Source organism: Poromitra crassiceps (genome assembly GCF_964638095.1).
Source record: "Poromitra crassiceps genome assembly, contig: HAP1_SCAFFOLD_61, whole genome shotgun sequence".
In the NCBI taxonomy this organism is placed as follows: Eukaryota; Metazoa; Chordata; class Actinopteri; order Beryciformes; family Melamphaidae; genus Poromitra; species Poromitra crassiceps.
The window spans coordinates 1,612,590-1,633,013 of NW_028152256.1; the positions used below are offsets into that span (position 1 = coordinate 1,612,590).

General features: G+C 44.3%; 1 protein-coding gene across 1 annotated transcript; it reads right to left on the reverse strand.

Moving 5' to 3' along the window:
• Positions 1-1,427: 1,427 nt before the first annotated feature.
• Positions 1,428-17,642, reverse strand: LOC310800772 (acetyl-CoA carboxylase 1-like; the record flags this gene model as incomplete). Its single annotated transcript, XM_083664699.1, has 6 exons — positions 1,428-1,538; positions 2,362-2,469; positions 13,138-13,299; positions 16,213-16,383; positions 16,494-16,703; positions 17,625-17,642. The coding sequence occupies 6 exons, from the start codon at positions 17,640-17,642 to the stop codon at positions 1,428-1,430; spliced, it is 780 nt and encodes a 259-aa protein (XP_083520825.1).
• Positions 17,643-20,424: the final 2,782 nt, after the last annotated feature.

Below are 20,424 nucleotides of genomic sequence, written 5' to 3' on the forward strand. Positions count from 1 at the left end.
ATCACTATTATATCAGGAGATTAACAAGAAATTACCAATCACAATGGAATAGAGGGTTAAAAATAGGGAGACTCCCGGCAGGTATACTCTCCAATGTGTGGCCCTTCGCTTACTTGATGTAAGTCAGTATGGCCCTCAGGGGGAAAGAATTGCCCACCCCTGCTCTAACCTGTAGTGCTATTTATCCATCTATATTGTTTTGTGTTAGTTGCCTGAGTTTTGGAGATATCGGCCGCAGTTTCTGCCTTCTCGCCAATACAATGGAACTGTGCACTGTGCACTTAAATTGGTTCTCAAAGTGAACCAGATTGGGTTTATTTGAACAGGACTGTGTTAAATCCACAAAAAAATGTGTTTTTGCCATATATAAAAATGTGGAAAAGATATATTGATGACATCGGTTTACTTTGGACGGGAGATGAATCTACTCTGTTAGTTTTTTTCAATTCTAAATGCCCAGAATGAAAACCTCAAGTTCACCATAGAGTACGATCAACATCAAGTGAACTTTCTGGACATTAAGATAATTAAGGAAGGAGCTTCTTTTCAAACAGATCTGTACAGAAAAAGCTGCCATAGAAACTCATTACTAAAGGCCTAAACATGGTCGTCCGTCCGCCTCGAATTGGAGCCGTCTCGCCGTCCGGCGGCGCCAGCGAGCCCTACATGCTCGGACTCCACTACGCCCTCCCTCCTCCCACCCTCCTGTGGAAGCTCCGTGTGAAAATGGCGGAGATTGTGTGCCAGGCAGTCTGAATGAAATTGAATGTAACGTTCCCAATTCTATGTATTAAATTCTAAAAAACGACCCTCAACATTTGGGAAGGCTAAGCCACACAACTAGTTTGTTATAATCTAACGTCATGCTTTGAAAGGCCACTTTACGACGATGAGCCAAGGCAACGGCCAGTCACAACTCTCCTGCAGCTGACGTCACGCACGTATCGTCGGCGCTGAGTCACATTTTCGAGCAGCCCCCGTCAGCCGACGGCGCCCCCTCCCCGTATGACGGCGCTCCACCCGCCGTCATACGGGGAGGGCGGGGCAAGGCTCTGACGGACGACCATGTTTAGGCCTTTAGGGCGGACTCATTCCATCCCACCCCCTTAAAAAACAGCCTGCCTATCAGTCAATTCCATAGAATCAGGAGAGTGTGCAGCACGGAGGCCTCTTTTCACAAACAAAGCCACACCCTTAAAAGGATGTTCAAAACAAGGGGCTACTCGGAGCCTGTCATCAACGTTTTTAACCATCCAACAACAGGAAAAAAGATTCAAATCAGAGGAAAGATATCTTGCACAACCACCAATGTTATTTATATGCTCACTTGTCCCTGTGGGAAATCCTACGTGGGCAAGACGTCAAGAGCACTTAAGACACGGATAGCAGAGCACCGCAGTACAATCAGAAACTGTGATGTAAAAAGCTCAGTAGCCATTCATTTCACGCAGGCACACCACAATGTCTCCCAACTCAGATACGTGGGCATTGAACATGTTACGGCCCCTAGGCGCGGGGGAAACATGGACAATCTCCTCCTAAAGAGAGAATTATGGTGGACTGACTTTTTAGGCACCATGGCACAATACTTTGATGTCAGACCTTACTTGTGAGACCTCTGTGCTGCACACTCATATCCCAGTTGCTTTTGCCTTTTATTTATTTTTGTCCTTTTGATACAAAACTGTATAAATGAATATTCTCTGTGAGATACTTAGAGAGCCGAGCTGACTGATAGCGTCCAATTTTGAATTATGTTCAGATCTTTGTCTGTTCTGCTGTCTGTGCTCTATAGATATGCTGTGCAGTGATTGCTGTGTAGAGCTATTGTGTGTTGAGTTTTATTTGGAGAGCTGAATAGGCTCTGCCACCATTTCCCTGTTTCTTAGACTGTGATTTATGCATTGTGAAACTCCTCTCAAGTTTGTACCTGGGTCTGCCTCCACACCACTAGGCGGAGACAAAGACCCATGAAAAAGCTATTAATGTATCTCTGAACTATCTCTTTAATCAAATCACACACATTCTGGCTATTCTATGCGATCTCCTTTTAATAACTAATATAATAATTAATACTATTTTTCACTTCCATTCATTGAAGCCCTTGAATCCCTTGAAACTGCCTGGGAAGGCCCGCCTCCCACTTTGAAAACCTCTGCCTGTTCATGCCGAACCTGGAAGAGGGTGTGACTTTAGCACTCTATAGAGGGGAAGAGACAGAAGACACTGCAAAACAAGCAGGGTGACAGAGACCCACCTGCTGCTTGGTCTGGTTGACTCCCAGCAGAAACAGCAGCTCAGACACAAACATGGACATCCATGTTGGAGTGGATGCTGTGCGTGTTGGACTTCAGGCCTCACAGGCAGGAGAGCATCACCACACTGAGGTGAGGTGAGGAGAGCCAGCATGGAGACGCACAGAGAGGAGTAGGTGACCAGGGCCAGGGTCTCCAGATCCCCCTCCAACTGCTACTCAGAGAGGAAGGGGGGAGGGAGGGAGAGAGAGAACGAGTCGAAAGCCTTGAACATCTTGAACAGCTGTAACTAGGCTTGCTCTAGACTTGAGTGTCCAGTAGGATTTAAAACTTTCATACCAACGGAAAAAAACGGAATTACCAGCTCAAGTCAACTCAAGCTTCTGTAATATTAATATGTACATGTATGTCATAGAGAGCCGCAGGAATGAGTCTGGAATTATACTTCCGGGTTAATGAGAGGAAAAGTCTATGGGATTTAACATGGGGGTTTCACTTAAATGCATCAAATAAGGTCTGTGGTTAACAAAAGGTTTTTTTTCTTCATAGGGACAGTGCAACATTAATGAACATTTGCATGTAAATGTGCCGGATTGTAGTCCCTCTGTAGTCCCTCTACCTTAAAAAAGGTAGTACATACATAGGACAACTGACAGGGATACAATATGAGTAACACATATATACATATGGATAATGTATAATGTATACATAAAGGAAACAAATAGACTTTCAAGGACATACACAAAGAAACAAAAACAGAGGGGGGGAAAGGGTTTAAAAGTGGTCACAGTTCTGGTTGGTTCTGAGCCATGACTTTAACAGTCCCTTAAAGGTGTGAACACTGCTACTCTCTTGACTGACAGTGGTAGGCTGTTCCACAGTTTGCTACCCCTGTAGGACAAAACATTTTGTCCTACAGAGGTCCGTCTCAGAGGTAGTTCACAGTCGCTTCTCGCTGAGCTTCGCGTAGTGTTCTGAATAGCTCTCCGCTTGATAAAGTATTCTAAAGGAGGTGGTGCTAGCCCGTGTAGCCGACCGGCTCAAAACGTCACGCAATATTTAAATTGTGACTCTTTTTTAAATGATCAATTAGCTGATTTGTTATACATGTTTCTATGACTTTAGAGAATGTGGGCAGTATACTAATGGCTGTGTCATTTGTTGGGTCTGTTTTGTGGCCAGATTTATGTATGGGGCTAACTATGGCCAGCTTACAGGCTGCTGGAAAGACAGAGTGCTTCATAGACAAATTGATCAAGTGCGGGAATTGGGAATTGTTTATGTGAATTTGGATTCAGCATGATAATCCTCACAAACGTGAATAACTTTGATGACTTTTGGAGTGTAAATGCGTTGTTTTTTTAACACGATTTTTATAAAACGCTTCAAAAGGCATAAAAGTTATTCACGTTTGTGAAGCGTATCATGCTGAACCCAAATTCGCATTCCCATAAACTTTTGTTAACCACAGACCTTATTTAATGTATTTAAGTGAAATCCCCATTCTAAAACCCCATAGACTTTTCCACTGACGAACCAAATGGCAGCGATCGATTTCTGGATGAAGCCTACAAAAACACGTCATCCCTGGGTTACTCTATATAAGACTGAGAACAAAGGGAGGGGCAGAGAAAGAAATAGGGAATGGAATAGTGATGGAAAAGTAGAATGAATCCATAACGTGCTCCATCATGGAAAGAAAAGCAAAAACTGAAAAGAAAAGTGGATGACAAACCTCTCTGTGAGCTGTCCATCAGCACCCCAAAGGTCCCCAGTCTCTGGCACTGACAGCACAGGAGAGGTGTTTCTGTAAACCACCATGCAGTCCCTCACTGTCCAACAGCCTCCTAACTCACACCTGCACAGAGAGAGAGAGAGAGAGAGAGAGAGAGAGAGAGAGAGAGATATAAGCACTGTCTTTTCATGCAAATAAAGCTATTTGAAATTGAGAGAGAGGGGAGAGAGAGGAGGGGGGGGGGGTAGAGAGAGAGGCAGGGGCAGGTACAGAGAGGGGAGAGAGAGGAGGGGGGGGGGGGTAGAGAGAGGCAGGGGCAGGTACAGAGAGAGGGGAGAGAGAGGAGGGGGGGTAGAGAGAGAGGCAGGGGCAGGGATGGAGGGAGAGAGAGAGAGAGAGGCACGGACAGAGAGGGGGAGGGGCAGGTACAGAGAGAGGGGAGAGGGGGAGAGAGGGGGGGTAGAGAGAGGGGGAGGGGCAGGGAGGGAGAGAGAGAGAGAGAGAGGCACGGACAGAGAGGGGAGAGGGAGAGAGGGGGAGGGGCAGGGAGGGAGAGAGAGAGAGAGGCACGGACAGAGAGGGGAGAGGGGCAGAGAGAGAGAGGGGCAGAGAGAGAGTGGATAGAGCAGGGGTCTCAAACTCAAATGACCTGGGGGCCACTGAGTGTCCAGTCTTTTCACAAGGGGGCCACTTCAATGCAAGCGTTCCAATTCTCAACATTAACAATTTTTTTTTGTTCACCGTTTTCTTTTTTAGGGACAATGCATATTACTAAATGAGCCAGTGTTCATTTTCAACTGTCCCTTGGAACTCCAGTTAGAATTAGAACTGATCTTAAATGTCACTTAACAGCTCAGTAATGGCTGAAAGGCTCATGTTGATGTTGCTGAAGTGACTTTTCTCTGTACAGACGTTATTGCAACCTGCAGCATGCAGTCTTTTAGAAACATGCCTTTAGTAAACAGCTTCCCTGCTTTAACGATCACCTCACTCACCAGTCACCACGTAACTTACTTCAACTGCTGCATCAGCCTCCTTTCTCCTTTCTGGAAGAGATGTTGTATTGACAGATCTTTTTGTCCCTCTCATCTCCCCGGTACTTTGCATAGGCTACTGCTCTGCATGTTTAGTTGAATAATGTCGCTTCAGGTTGTATTCTTTTAGTACAGTGATTTTCTCTTTGCAAATGAGGCAGGCGGCATTCCCTTTGAACTCGATGCAAAAATAATCACTCTCCCACTTCTCCTGAAACTGTCTGTGCTCGTCATCAACCTTTCTTTTGTCTTTTGACAGCAACATGTTCACTTCTCAACAGAATATAATATTTTAGCTGCAAATGTTTTTCTTTCACTCGGGTGAACCCAATCACCTGCTAATGAGGTGGATTTGACATGCAGTGATGATCCCGCTGGCCTGGAGGGTGAAGCCGTGTTGCCAGATACTGCTGACGGTTTCCAGCACAAAGAGTTCAAAAACCACCAAAATGGCAGGGACAGAGAGAAGAGAGAGAGATATGGTAGTTTTTTTTGTTTTTAGTTTTGGTCTGAGTGAAATGTTCTATGGTCTCTCCTGATTCTAAATATAGCTGAATCACTTGGTTTATTTTTTATAAGCATTTTATGACATGTCCATGGAAAAAGGAATGGGGGGTGAAATCCCTTGGTGTGTATGCTGAACCCGGAAGAGGGTGCAGTAAACACAGGATACGCATAGTTCTCAGCATACACCCGCATCCGCATGCATATTACACACACATCAACCTGCTTTGCTGAGCCTGTCTTGAGGCTATAAACCGCTTGTCCCCAGGGGGGCGACAAAGGTGGTGGCCCTGTTGCCTGAACAAGGCATTTCAAAAGATCAAAATGTGATAGAGCAGGGGTTGGGGACTGGAGTCAGATTTGAGTCTGTTTTAATTGCTTGATACTTGACTTGATGCATGAGGAGAATACTCCAGACTTGACTTTGATCTTGTGTTTGTGTAAATGACTCAGGTTGAAAGTGATGGGATTTGTTCCAGCAAATGACTGCATTTAATTCTGTTTTCTCAATTTATATGGAATGATTGAATTGATTGAAGTTGAAACTTGCTCTTAACAAGTCTGTATCCCATTAAAACCATACTGCATTGAAAACACCTTTGTTCCCACTTGACTTGCTGTTCTACATTTCGACTTGACATTAATGACATGGGCACAGGCACGCACACGCGCAGTCACATGCAATTTGTGTCTAAAACGCAGGAAGCAACACAGGTACAAGCAAAACATTAACGAGGGCCCCGGCACTGGATAACCAAATGGATTGGAAGTTGGAAACGCTCATTAATATTCTGCTTGCACCTGTGTTACTTCCTGCCTTTTAGACAAAACATTTGTGAATTTGGTGGGAAGTGAAAAGGGCAAATTTGAGGTTCATGCTAAGTTAGTCGTTTTGTGTGTCTGTTGTTGTTTTTTAAACAGGACTTAAAAGAGCCACAACTACCCATAAAGGAGCCGCATGTGGCTCTAGAGTCTAGAGCAGTGCTGACCAATTTGGGGCCCACGGGCCAAGTTTGGCCCGCGCTCTGTTTGTTTTGGCCCGCCACGGATTTGGGGGGGAAAATGTCCCAAGCCCCCCCCCCCCGATTTTTTATCCCCCATTAGTGCTAATTTATTTATTTATCCTGGTTGCTACTCCACCCTCTGCCGATCTGGGGAGAGCCGAAACTGGCTCCATGCTTCCTCCAAGACATGATGAGCAGTTAGCCCGCCGCTTCTTTTCACCTGACAGAGGAAGCTTCACCGGTAGGACATAGCACGTGGGAGGATCACGCTATTCCAACCAGTTCCCCTCCCTCCCTCTGAACATTTTCAAAGTACCTTGAGGATTTTTCAAGTTGTGAATTAAGTCAAATTTCTCTCTTGATTACAAAGGTGGAAAATACAACTGTTTTTAACTGGGTGTTTACTGATTAAATGTTTAAGCTCCCCACAAATGCAGATGTTTTTTTAAATATATATAACCAATTGCAAATTATTACAATTATTGTCGCCTCACAGTCAGAAGGTCCTGAGTTCGATTCTCACCTGGGACACTGTGGGCGCTGTGGTTGTGTCCCCCCCCATATCTTCAGTGCCTACTGCCCAGGTGGGGTATCTCGTCGTAAGGTGTGGAGTTTGCATGTTCTCCCCGTGCTCCCCCAGGGGGTTCCTCCGTATATAACCCCCCCCACTAAAAAAAACATGCAGAAGATCAGATCGTCATCCGACCAGTGACGACAACATCCGAAGTTGGTCCCCGGGCGCTGTACGAGAAAGCGACCACTGCTCCTGGCCTGCCCCCCGGAGGAAAGGACATGCCTGGATGGGTTAAATGCAGAGGACACTTTTCACCGGCCACCGTCAGCATGAGTGTGTTGTGGCCGCATGCATGTGTTGTGGTGTTCGTGTGACAATAAAAGACGGGCTTGTCCGTTACAGGAGTTTTTTTTTTTTTGTCACAGTATAAGAACCAGGACACCAGGAAATTCAATGTGGGCAATATGCATGTGTGTCAAACGGACTGTGATAAGATGGACGTGCAGTGATTCAACAACGTATAAGAAACTCAAAGCAACACTACTGCTGGCTCCATTCACATCGTTTGGTCAAACTACACCATTTGTGACCTTTGCTTATATTACTTTCCAACTCAGCCGAGGCTATAAAGAATCTGTCAATACCTCCACTATCTCATGTTATAATTACGTTGAAATGAAACTTACAATAAACCTGCCTTACGAGGTGAAAAATAACACCTCTAATACTGTATTTATATATTTGAATAGTTCTTAACATTTTAACTTTAGACAATTTAGATGAGACTTTTGGATACTTTGAGGACCCTGTGTACACTGTGCTCTAGGGCAGTGGTTCTTAAAGTGGGGTCCTTGAGGGGGTTCCAGGGGGTCACCAGAAAAAAGGGGGATCATTTATTTTCACTATAATTCCATCCATAAGTAACACAGTGACAAAATGTATGATTATTTTGGTCCTGGGTTTCATACATTTTCTGCAATAAAAGCAAAAATCTTATCAGTAGGGGGACGTTGGAACAAAATCTTTTCAAATGGGGGTCCATGGTCTAATTTCTGTCAGTTTAGTTGGTGTGAAAAAGTTTGAACTGCTGCTCTAAGATGAATATTGAACACTGAACTAAACATTGTGACCTTTGTTTCACCTGAACAGACAGACTCTTGAGGTGCACTTTGGCTGCTGCCAGCTTGACTTTGGCGTGTTGTGGGTGTTGGGGGCGGGGCTTGAAGGAGAAGGCACCTGTAGGGGACGAGGGGGAGAGAGGAGGCTGGTCGTCTCTTTCCACGTCTCTTTCCACGCTCTCCATGCTGCCCTTGGCGGCCGGGGACAGCTGGCCGTCACAGGGATGGGCAACTTTGCTGATAGAGAGGGCCACAAATAAATCCTCGTTACCAGAGGACCAGATTGTGACCGTCCATGCACTTCCACCAGTAGCCCACTGTAACACCATCACTCCCAATTATAGCTACTCATTTGATGAAAAGGACTGGTAATCAAAGTTTATTACACCAAATTAATATTTTTCATATTCAAATTTAGTAATCAATCCATTCAGATGACACCAGAAACTTTGTTCTAGCTTTAAAACAGCCCACTACAGCAATTTGATGGGGTACATCACCCAAATATGTTGTATTAATCAGATTACCGTAGTAATGTTGTTGCATGTGCAATGTGCATCCTGCAGTTTCCCCTACCATTCTACAAAATTGCAAAAATGATATACCGGTATATATTATTATTATTTTATTTTGATTGTCTTTCCTGCTCTCCCCAGAATTTCAATAAACCTTGATGGCATAATTATTATTACAATACAACAATACTGGTGTTGACAGTAATAGAAGATGCCAAATCATTCAAAACAATAAAGCATTTTGCTTTTAGGAGCATTGTGCCAGCGTGCAGCGCTGTTCCAAAACGTGTCGTCTAGTATGAAGCCTTGTATTGGTGGAAATTCCCCCAGAGATAAATTACTAATATAAATTGATGGTTAGATATTGCATGCACTGGCCTATTTGCAAATGAAACGGTTTACTGCATATTCAAACCAGTGTATCATATTAGAAAGACACAAGTAATTATCTTCTTAATTAAAATTGGAAAAGTGGGTGGCAGTGTGTGTGGCGGCAGTGTGGGTCATGATTGTGATGTCATCAGTGATGTCATCAGTGATGTCACTCGATCAATTGTGATGTCATCAGTGATGTCACTCGAGCAACTCTGATGTAGTATGAGCCGATGGCGCACATTTGCACGATGGCACCAAGGTGGGTGGGTGGTGTCTGCCTGTCTGTCAGTCATGATTTTGGGAGCCCGTGAAGCCGGCCATAACTGCAGCCATGGCACATCATCTCCAGGGATACTGTTATGTCAGATATCTAGGGATTGATGAATTGACTAATTGTTGCAGCTCTTTATCAGTTTTTATAAAATGTATTTTTATGTATTTTCAAAATACAAAATACGTATTTGTATCTCAAATACTTTTTCAGACCAGTATTTTGTATTTGTATTGTGATACATTTTTTGAGCAAGTATTTGTAACTTGTATCAAAATACTTTATGATGTATTTTTGCCCATCTCTGACAATGAGTTGTATTCATGTACAATATGTGCTACCTCTCCCCTCCTCTTTGCATGGGCATAACTGCCTCAACGTTACTAAGCCAGTGTCACTGCTCTGTTTGTCGCATTCCTATCCCAGTCTGCCTAACTGGTTTTTCTACCATTGGAACCAGAGGGAAGAATGGTCATAACTATTCTCAAGTCAGGTTATGTTCACAAGTCATTACCGTGAGTGTCATAGGTGTTGTTTGTATCTGTGAGAAGGATACTTTCAGAAACATTGACTGAGATCACTAAAAATCAGATGTAAATTTAATGAAATCACGTAAGCCAAGAGTGTCCAAACTTTTTTGAATGGGGGCCAGATTATATCATGTGAAAATACCACAGGGCCAGCTGCTTTTCACATCATACTCTGTATGGATTATAAAAAAATATATATAATAATAAGAAGAAGAAGAATAATAAGAAGAAGAATAATAAGAATAATAATAATAGTGTTACAAAGTGGTAAACAAGACTGATTAAAAAGGGCACTTAAGCTGCCTAAAGCCCCACCATAAACACCATGATATATTAAACATAACCACTTATGCTAAGGAGTCGTGCATATTAGTTAGCAAATATATTTTATGAAAACAAAACAAAACTTGTCTACATGCCACATAGATGATGTAAATATGAACTCTGTTGTAAAATAATTAAGGAGTTATAGTAGTTTCAAGAAGAATGTGTTTTCCTCCTTAAACTAACTAAACCCTAAACCAACCTCCTATTGGCTGGTCTTTGGTTCCAGGTGATGTCACCACCGTTTTTCCTCATTGTTCACCTGGCACCAAAGACTAGTCAATAGCAGATTGCCAGTTCAGTACCACACTTTTCACCATAAACGTGGGTTAGGTGTTTAGTTGCCCTTTTAATATGTAAATGTGGCAGCAAGGTGCTCCAATGTCCATTCAGACCTACTCTATGTGATCCCTGCTCACAGCGCCAAACTGTGACCTTACGAGAAATGCTGAGCAGGTCTTGGACCTCTAAAAGGCAAGCAGCCAGACACTAGGAGAGTTTACAGAAAAATAATCTTTATTCACAATTTCTGTTACTGACAGTTTCTACTCCGAGAGAGGCAAGTTGAATATACAAAAATAATGTTCTCTTTGTGCAACAGGTGCTACGGGTTCACAAATGTCTTTCCTGAATAATCCTAGGCTACAGCAGTGACCACACCTGTAGCCTGTACTACGAAGCTAGTTTAATGCCTTATCCGAGTAAGTTTGAGTTTAAACCTGGTTTAGCCGTACTACAAAGCAAGTTAACTTTCAATCACCATGGCAACTGACGCTGCAAAGCTAACCTGGTCGCGACCAGGTTAGCTTCAGAGGATAAGATCAAAATCCATGACAGACCCATATAATCGGCTCTCTGGAGTCACTCACCGTTCATATAAGATCGCCATATGAAAAATAGATTGCAGTCAACTGAGAATATAACAAGAAAAACATTTGTGGCTCTGTAGGCTACATAATTAAATTAAGCCTACTTACCACTTTATGTCTTAACAGCTCAACTATGCGTGGAGAAATATGATCACTATTAAACACCGCAGCGCATATCATCTAAACGGAGCCTCAAATGGAGTGAGGGTGATATTCTCCTACATGCCAGAAAAGCCTATACATATAATATAGATGGGATAAATATGGGATAGCCCCAATACTAAATATGCAGGCTTCTTGCATGTTTCAGCTGGAACTGTGTCCTGTAGGCTGTATGCCAATATATGAGCAAAAATAGGCTAGTTTTTATCAATGAAAAGTATGCCCGCATCGTCTCAATTCAGTCCAGCAGTTTTCTCTTTTATATTAGGATATCATTATTATAGCCTATATATGAATTATTCGATCAGTGCAACCACACACACATAATGAGTGATAGAGATCATTATTCATTGAGCATGCTTTCTAAATCTATGGTCTAAATAGGCTTACAGATTGTGGAAATTTATAGACTGAGATTACACATTTAATGTACATTTACACTCGCACAAAGCTGTAGGAGACAGAAATCGCTGATCAAAGTAAATCAAATGACTGATGTGAATACAAGCTGCTGCTTTAGACAGCCCTTCAGCAGACTATCCAACGCGGATTTTCATTCTGACATTAAATCGCGGATACATTAAATATCCGCTAAAACTCTGATCATGCACTGCGCTTCATTGAACGAGGAAATGGGTGTGGAAATGGGTGTGGGCGTGGATAAACTCAGCTGTTCATAATGTGATTGGCTAGTGCACCTCTTTCGCGTGGACGCGCGCCTGTGCACGAGCGAAAAACGTGCGCGTGCACAGGCAGATCCCAGGTCCACTTACCTAGTAAAAAACCAGCGTCGTAGTATCAGTTAACTAGATAGCTTTGATCCTGTTCAGTCAAACCAGATCAAAGGGACTTATCGCGGATCTGTTAAACTAGTTTCGTAGTACAGGGCTCTGGATGATCATCCTAGAATAACAACACAACACAACAGGAACAATATTAACCACACACATAAAATACATCCACCATGTATACAAATGAATAGTTAAATAAACTGCCCACTTCCCAAGCAGTAGCAGCAATGCTCACCCCTTAAAGGAGATTAGAGGTCTCACTCTGGACTCGAGCTGCAAAGCCCCGGGACCCACCGCTACGACCAACGGCGCTAGGAAGAGTCACAGCCCATTAACCCTCTGACACAATTAAAACACCTTGACAAGCACCCGGACACATCGATTAGAAAGAAAATGCAAACAACATATAAACAATAATAAAATACCTGCGCAACACTGGCACGTGCCTACCCCCCTCCGTGAAGCCTGCCTGGCCGATAACTCCTTCCTGGAAATAGTTAATCACCCATCAAGCCCACATTCAGACACTTCACACTAACGTTTTAGAATATTCGTGCACAGAAGTAATCGCATACTCACACGTCCTGACAAATCAAACAGCTTCGGTATAAGCGTGCCTCGCTGTAGCTCACAGTGCCGCTCCGGTATTAACGTATCATTCGGCTGTAGTTCACTGTGTGCCGTGCTGACTCCGGGTCACACAACTCAAAATGCAGCGCCCGAGTGCCACACGTCCCGACTCCAGCGACCAGCGCGCGTCTAGATTCACGAGAAATGTTTGCTCGTGCTCTGCCGGCGGAAATACAAAACAGGGAAACCTAGGTCCGCCCCAAATCTATGTCCGACACGCAACCTGACTTGCGTTCATCAGTTCCACCGGCCACACAAGTATTTCTATGATGTATTGTTCTTGGGGTATTGCGCTCACAAGAATGTGTCTACACACAGACAGACAGACAGACAGACAGACAGACAGACAGACAGACAGACAGACAGATGCCACCATGACAACATTAAAAAAACGGACACAACACAAGGGACAAAACCACAACATGTATGCCACTAGAGAAAAAAACATGAGTCTCCATGCAAGTGTAAATACTTTGTGTTGCGTACCAGTTGAGCGTATAGCATACCTCATCAGGGTTTTCACTGGTGATGCGGGCTGCGATGACATGACCGCGTGGCGAGGGGGCTGTCGACAGACCCTCAAAGTCGATGGGAGAGTCTCCCCAGGGCTGGACCGCATACAGCATCCTGATGTCTTTGATCCGGTGAAGAGGGATACCCATAGAAATCTGACAGCACGCAGTGTTAATTAAGATCAAGCTCATGTTCTTAAACTTAGGTAAAATATAGGAAAACAGGCTGACAGATACTGATCACTCTTAACCTACAGGCATAATGAATGGCATTTGCGTATATCAAATTACATACAATTCCTGCTTCCATGGGATTAATGGGCCCTATCTTAAAAAAAAGCGATAATTTAGCTTTTGCGCTCGTTTAACGTTGTGCACAATGCAAATTGGGGGCAGGCACAAGCGCATGCCTGTTATAATTGTACTGGGCATAGACGTGCCACATGCCAACACAGGCGTTTCAGCGCTAAAATGTGGGGATAGATGGCATTACCCTATCGTCAGCAGCGCGCTAAGAGCTTTGAAAAGCACCTCTTAGGCGCTACAACACTCACTGCGCTTGAGCGCACCATAATCTCTGCGCTGCGCAGCGCAGAAACGTCATTACACACGGACGTGCCAAGCCAGGACATCAAATTCTGCTGCTAAAATTGGGTAACCAGCAGATTATTCGGTGAGGCAATCAACTATAATTCACTGAGAAACTTTGATCACATTGCAAGGAGGGGTTATGGTAAATTAATTGAGAAAACTTGTACATTGTAGCCTACTTGCAATAGGCTATTCACCTTCACCTGCTATAACCCGGAGGGTCGTTGGCATCACAGCCGATCTGTCACAAGCTCTCTCCATCTCTCTCTGTCCTCAAAGGCAGCTCAGTGTTTCATGAGTTTTAATTGAGTCCACTGTAAATCCTCCAATCTTTTCTTTTGTCTCCACCGTTTACCCGCTGCAAACACGTTTCTATTGTCCCACCGCAGTCAACCAAATAACTCGAATTGCATCAAAACTCAGATGTTTTTAACAGGTATATATGATGTGATGGTGTCGTTATGAGATAGGGATAACATATACAGTCAATAGGCCTACACCTATCCAAATTAGGCATGGGGAGAATTACAGCATGCCTCACGCAAACTATATTACAGGGACTGCAAGACGGGAATCTGGTTTGATTGATGTAACACCCAGGCATTGCCAGGCCACACCTGTGAATAATTCTGGTGGTTAACACCGACCAAATCCCGTTTGCACCGTGCATAAATGATTTGGCACGCCTCTAATCTGCATTTGCGCCCGTTGTTGTGACGAGATATGCTTCCCCGTGAGTAATTGCATCGCCACCATATTTTGGGGCTGTTTTAAATTAAAAACAGGGAGGTCACGTCTACCCAAACAATTATATAATTTTTAAACAGTTATGTTTCTGTATAAATCATTACAATATGCTCCCGTGAGGTGGGGATGTGTTCAGCTGCTGCCGGGCGGGGGTGCAAAACTCGGCATAACACCTGGACAGCAGACTGCAATCTTCCCTGCCTTAACACTTTGAGTGCCACGGCCCTTGGGCAAAAGGTTGCTTGCTGTGCCACATAGGCCGCAATGCATTTTAAAACAGTCATATAATTTCTTTAATAATTACTATGTAAACACTGAACACGCACAAATAACGATGAGACTCTCTTCTATCACCTGCAAAAAAAAGTTTATTGATCCCATTTTCCGTTCTTTAGTTATGAGCCGGAGAAGATAGCTTGATTGAAGCAAAAACAGCCCTTTTTTTCTACGAGCTGAGATAATGAGCCTTTTGTGAAATTAAACATTTCAAGCACATCACTGACTCTGAAGCTAATTTTCTGATGTCTGGGTCTGTCTGGGTGAAGTGTATGCTGCTCTGCGTGCTCCCCCCCCCCCCCCCCCCCCTCAACTGCACACGCCTCCTGGGTGTGTCTGTTGGCTCTCAGTCTCTGCTGAGTTTGCTGCGCACACACAGTGAATGGTGCGCGACATCCAGCTTTTTGGTTCCGCGTGTGTTTGTCACGGGCTCGCATGCTTCCAGTTCGGAATAATAAGGCTGATTATGCGAATGTGCTGTGGCAGCGTACACGGAGGTGCGAGTTGTGACAGCGGATGCAGCTGCTGCAGGGCACAGCTGGCGTTGTGCTCGTTGTGCTTCATGCACGTCGATGCATACGGACGGATGCGATGCGATTTCCTCCTTTTCCCCAGTGACTTCTTCTGTGTTTGGCTCCTTTTTCTCTGATCAGGAGAGTGCTGTCGCCACCTAATGGGTTTGTAAAATAGGTTATCGACCTCCAATAGCTACAATATTGTTAGAGGCGACGTAAGAAGCTTAGATCGACACCCCCCCGTCAAAAAAACAATTTGGAGTTACTGACGCCATTTGGCGTCGCTGGCAGCCTACGGTAAATTTCTAATGACGCCATATGGCGTCGCTGGCACTCAATGTGTTAAGGCACGCGCAAACAGGTGCGCAAGCGCAAATAGGGGATATCGCCTGTACCAAGAGAGGGCCCAATGTGTATTGTCGATTTATTTTTCTTTGAACGAACCGCAAATTTTTCCCCAACCATGTTTGAGTGTTGTGATTAGTTTTGTGGGCTACTGATAAACAGAGTATTAACCAGATAGGGAGTGCTGTTGTTGCCTTGGAAATGATAGCAGGTGGCTGACTTCCTGTCTAGCGGACAGAGCGTATCCCTCCCACATGAACACCCAATGAGCGTGGCTGCGTGGCTTCAGTGACACTGCCCTTCAGCTTGAGTGCCACTGACCTATATAGACACACAATCCTAAATACTGCAGAACAGACCACGTGACCAACTGCTGTTACAAACACCAGAGCCGACTACAATGTTTCTGCATATCGGCTCCTTCGTTGGCAGCTGGTTGCCATGGAAATGGGGGCCAGTCTAGTGCTGAGCGGTGAAACGTGCTAACTTTATCTGCTACTGGACAGACACAGGACTGGAGTATATGATGTGTGTGTGTGATGTAACACATCATGCTCTCAGTAGTGGTGCAGGTGCGCGTGGGAGTGAGACTGACCTGCAGTTGGGCGGCAGGCAGGTTGACATCAGCCACCATCTCAGTGCAGGGGTGTTCCACCTGGAGACGAGGGTTGAGCTCCAGGAAGTAGAAGCTGCTGTCTTGGCTGTAGAGGTACTCCACGGTGCCAGCACTGACATAGCCCACCATCTTAGCCAGCTTCACTGCACACTGAGGAGGGAAAACACGCTGCCATTACGCATATGAAGGTTCAAACAGCCTTTCTGGCAAGAGGAATTGTTGCTCTATTGTAAGAACAAGCACTGCGAGATGGGTTATACCCTTTCCATGTCCTCAAAGACATCCGAGGTGGCAATGGTCGCAGGAGCCTCCTCTATGATTTTCTGGTGGCGTCGTTGCACAGAACAGTCTCTGCCAAACAAGGATATGGCGTTGCCATACTGGTCAGCCAAGATCTGCACCTCCAAGTGGCGAGCGTGCTTGGCTAGCTGCATGACGAAGATGGGGGACCCTGGAATCTCCGCCTGGACCTAGAGAACCAAGGAGAAAAAGGAATGCAAGTCATCCTCACAGATGCACAAAAACTAGGGATGGGCATTGTAAGGGATTTAAATACTCGAGTACTCTCTTTCTGTTATGAAAGAGTACTCGAGTACTCCCCCCCCCCCCCCCCGGGGGAACGACACACACACATGAAAGATCCTAAGTTTGGCTATGTTAAGCAGTTACCATTAGCATTCGCCAAATGCCTGTGATGAGAGCAGGGGTGATCTGCTTTGTATGGGGCTGTTCACAGCAACTTCACACACATTACCAATTTTGCATGGAAAAAGCGCTGCCTGGTGCACTTTTTAGTTTTTACAGATTGACTGTGATAAGGTGATCCGGTGTTAGCCGTTAGCCTACCTCAGTAAAAGTAACTCCCAATACATGTCGGTAATCATTCCATACTGCTTCTTGATCACTGTTAAGTAAATCCACTTATTAAAAACTCTGGTGTTCTGCCAAAAAGTGATAACTGCAAACATGATAACTGCAAACAGTAATAATGTTCGCTAACGTTAACCGCAAAAACCACCAACAACATCCGAGTGATGGTCCCCGCCCGTGGTGAAACACGGAACGTTTGGCTATGGTAAACAAAGTTACTGTCAGGGGTCCGTTAGTCAAAGTGGTCCGTCCGAGTAAAAAACATCTAACGTTACCATCTTTGCTTGCACATCTATATATAAATTGGCCATGAACGGAAAACAACTGCAATCAAATCTTGTTTATTTTACATCTGCTGAATATAGATTGCGTTAATATACATGGACGTCTGTGTTGCTGGCGATTCGCCAGACGCTGTTAACGTTAGATCGGCCATTTTTATAGGGGAGGGGGGTGGGGCGAGTACCCGGACAGCGGAAACGGTACTCGAGTACTCTCGTTACAAACGAGTACTCGAGTACCCGAGTACTCTCCCCCATCCCTAATATGAAGTCCAATTAATTTGTGATTAGCAAAACGGATACGATGCATATTTATTAGGGGTGTCACAATATATCGTCCCACGAAATTTCGCGATAGTAAAACGTCACGATATGTATCGTTGAGATGAAATCTCATATCGTGAAAAAAAAAAAAATCAAAAAAATCAAAAATAGACAAAGAAACGTCTTTGTTTGTTGAAGTTCAATGTGTGGAAAGTAGTTCAGTTGAACAAGTCTCTGAAGAGACACATGAGAAGTTATACAGGAGAGAAACCATTCAATTGAGTTTCTGGCAAAACTGTTTACTTGACAGGAAAAACTGAAGATGCATAAAAAATAGATTAAGAAAAGTCTTGTTGTTTGAGTTTGAAGAAAAGCTGAAGATGCATAATGAGAATTTATACTGCTGAGAAACCTTTTAGTTCAAAGTAAATCTAAGTGACGGTGTAACTCATTCTATTTCAAGATAAGCCTTATCTCCAATCTCATGTTTTTTCTAGTTGTTATTGTAATAACAATTTCCCACAACAGCATGTTTTGTATTTGTGCATTTCAAATAAAATACTACTTTTCCAGTCATATATTGTCATTATTCAAGTTTAAAAAAATATTGTTAAAATCGTATCGTATCGTTATCGTGAACCCAGTATCGTGATACGTATCGTATCGTGAACTGAGTGTATCGTGACACCCCTAATATTTATTGAACCCCTAACCCTGTTCTCTCTATGCTAAGAGTAGACATGCAGCTTAAAGGAAACCTGCCATTGCATGGTGAAAAGATAATACCGGCATGACTGCATTTAATGCATTTTAATACTTTTTTATGCCTTAAATCTAGGTAACTTAGTACTTTATCCAACTTTTTAACTCATTCAGTGCCAGCCACTTTTGGAGAACGGATGCTCCCAGTGCCAGAGTTTTCAGAGCGTTTTCAGTGATTTCTCGAGGCCCACAGAATATTGTGTGATATTACTATGTAAACACCGAACACGCACAAGAACGAGCTGGCTCTATTGTATCATCAGCAAAAAAAAGTTTATTGATACCATTTTCCGTTCTTTAGTTATGAGCCGGAGAAGATAGGTTGTTTTCAGCGTTTTCAGGCTTTTCAAATTATTAGCTGAGATAATCCGCCTTTTGTGAAATGCAGCATTTCAAGCACATTCACTGAGTCTGAAGATAATATTTTCTGATGTAGTGACGTAGTTGTTGTGTGATGCCCTGCGTGCACCACCCCCCTCCCCCCCTCCCCCCGTAAACTCCTCCCCACACTGCACACAGCCTCACGCAACCATTATATTTTCGGAGTGCTGCGTTTGTGTGCTGCTGTCGGCTCTCAGCGCCACAGCAGGGAAGAGCCAACCCGGATTGCTGAATGGTTTGGCGTCAGGGGCTGCTTTCCTGGCTGCTAATCGGGTGGAGAAACTATACAGACAGACAGACAGACAGACAGGGACAGAGGGGCTCAGTTGTGAGCGCGGATTGACTCCTGTTCGGAGCCAATGTCAGCTCCCGCGACAGAGCAAATGGCTCTGGGAGCATGCATCGGTTTGTCTTTGATCCACGGCTTTTAGGCTGTTTCTCGGACCTGTCTCTAATCTGGACTGCACCGAGCAAGCACTGTCGCCACCTAATGAGTCCGTAAAATAGGTTATACACCTCCAATAGCTACTATAGTTGTACAGGAGCTGCGGAAGGCTTTGATCGACGTCCCACCGTCAAAAAACGCATTGGACGTCGAAGGACGTCCGTGGCATTCTACGTCACTATTTAATTGGACGTCGAAGGACGTCCATGGCATTCAATGAGTTAAGGACCTGCAGACATTCGGTCAACCTACAAAACAGCCTTTTTATGCTTGTTTTAATATGCAAATGTAGTGCAACAAAACTGTGCTACTCAATACTGAAGCTACAATGACCTTAAAGGAAATGATATGTTGTTGTTTTCTCCTATGCTGTCACTATGCTGTTATATTCCTAGGCACTGGGATCGTTTTTCTGTGACATTTTAGTCGTAGGATCATTCTAAAATGGTTTTCACAATGTTACAGCATTCACACTCACTTGTTTGCACAGGTTTGATAAGAGAACCTGTTCATCCCAAAAGTCGTTCATCCCAAAAGCCCACCGCAATATTTGAATGAAGCAAATCCACGTAGTGAACACCTGGTCGCAGCCGGCTTACCTGAGGCTGAGCTGAGGGGAGGGACGTCGTCTGTGCCGGAGAAGTCCAGCGTGGCTCCAGCAATGTCCACCATCTCATCGTCGTCATCGTCACTGGGGTGATGAAGGCCGTCGAAACTCCCCGTGCTGTATCCGGAGTTGTCCATCCTTCTGAATTCTGTTTACAAAATAAAAGGGGGGGCATTTTGTGAAGCAGCATCTGGACTTGCCTCTACACAGTAGTTTTACTGTAACGTTACCTATGATTTCAGACGTGTATTTCTGATACAAACTCGTCCAATATTTAAACATTGTCACCAAAAGGTCGTGCGGCTTCAGCAACAGCAACTGTCTGCAGGGAAAAACTAGTTGTCTTTCCTCTGTATTGATGAAAATAATGACAGCGGGTTCTTGTGAAACAGCCTCCCCCGCCTCTTGTGAAACAGCCTCCGGACCACAGCTGGCCCAGTCACCAAAACAAGCCCCCAACTCCGCGGACAGTAATGATGAAGGCAGTTACTTCGAGGGAAGTTTAGCAACTAGTTCCGCTCTTATTCTGCAGAAGTGCTATTAATATAGTGCCTCTGTTGTAAGTAACCGGTGTCTGACAG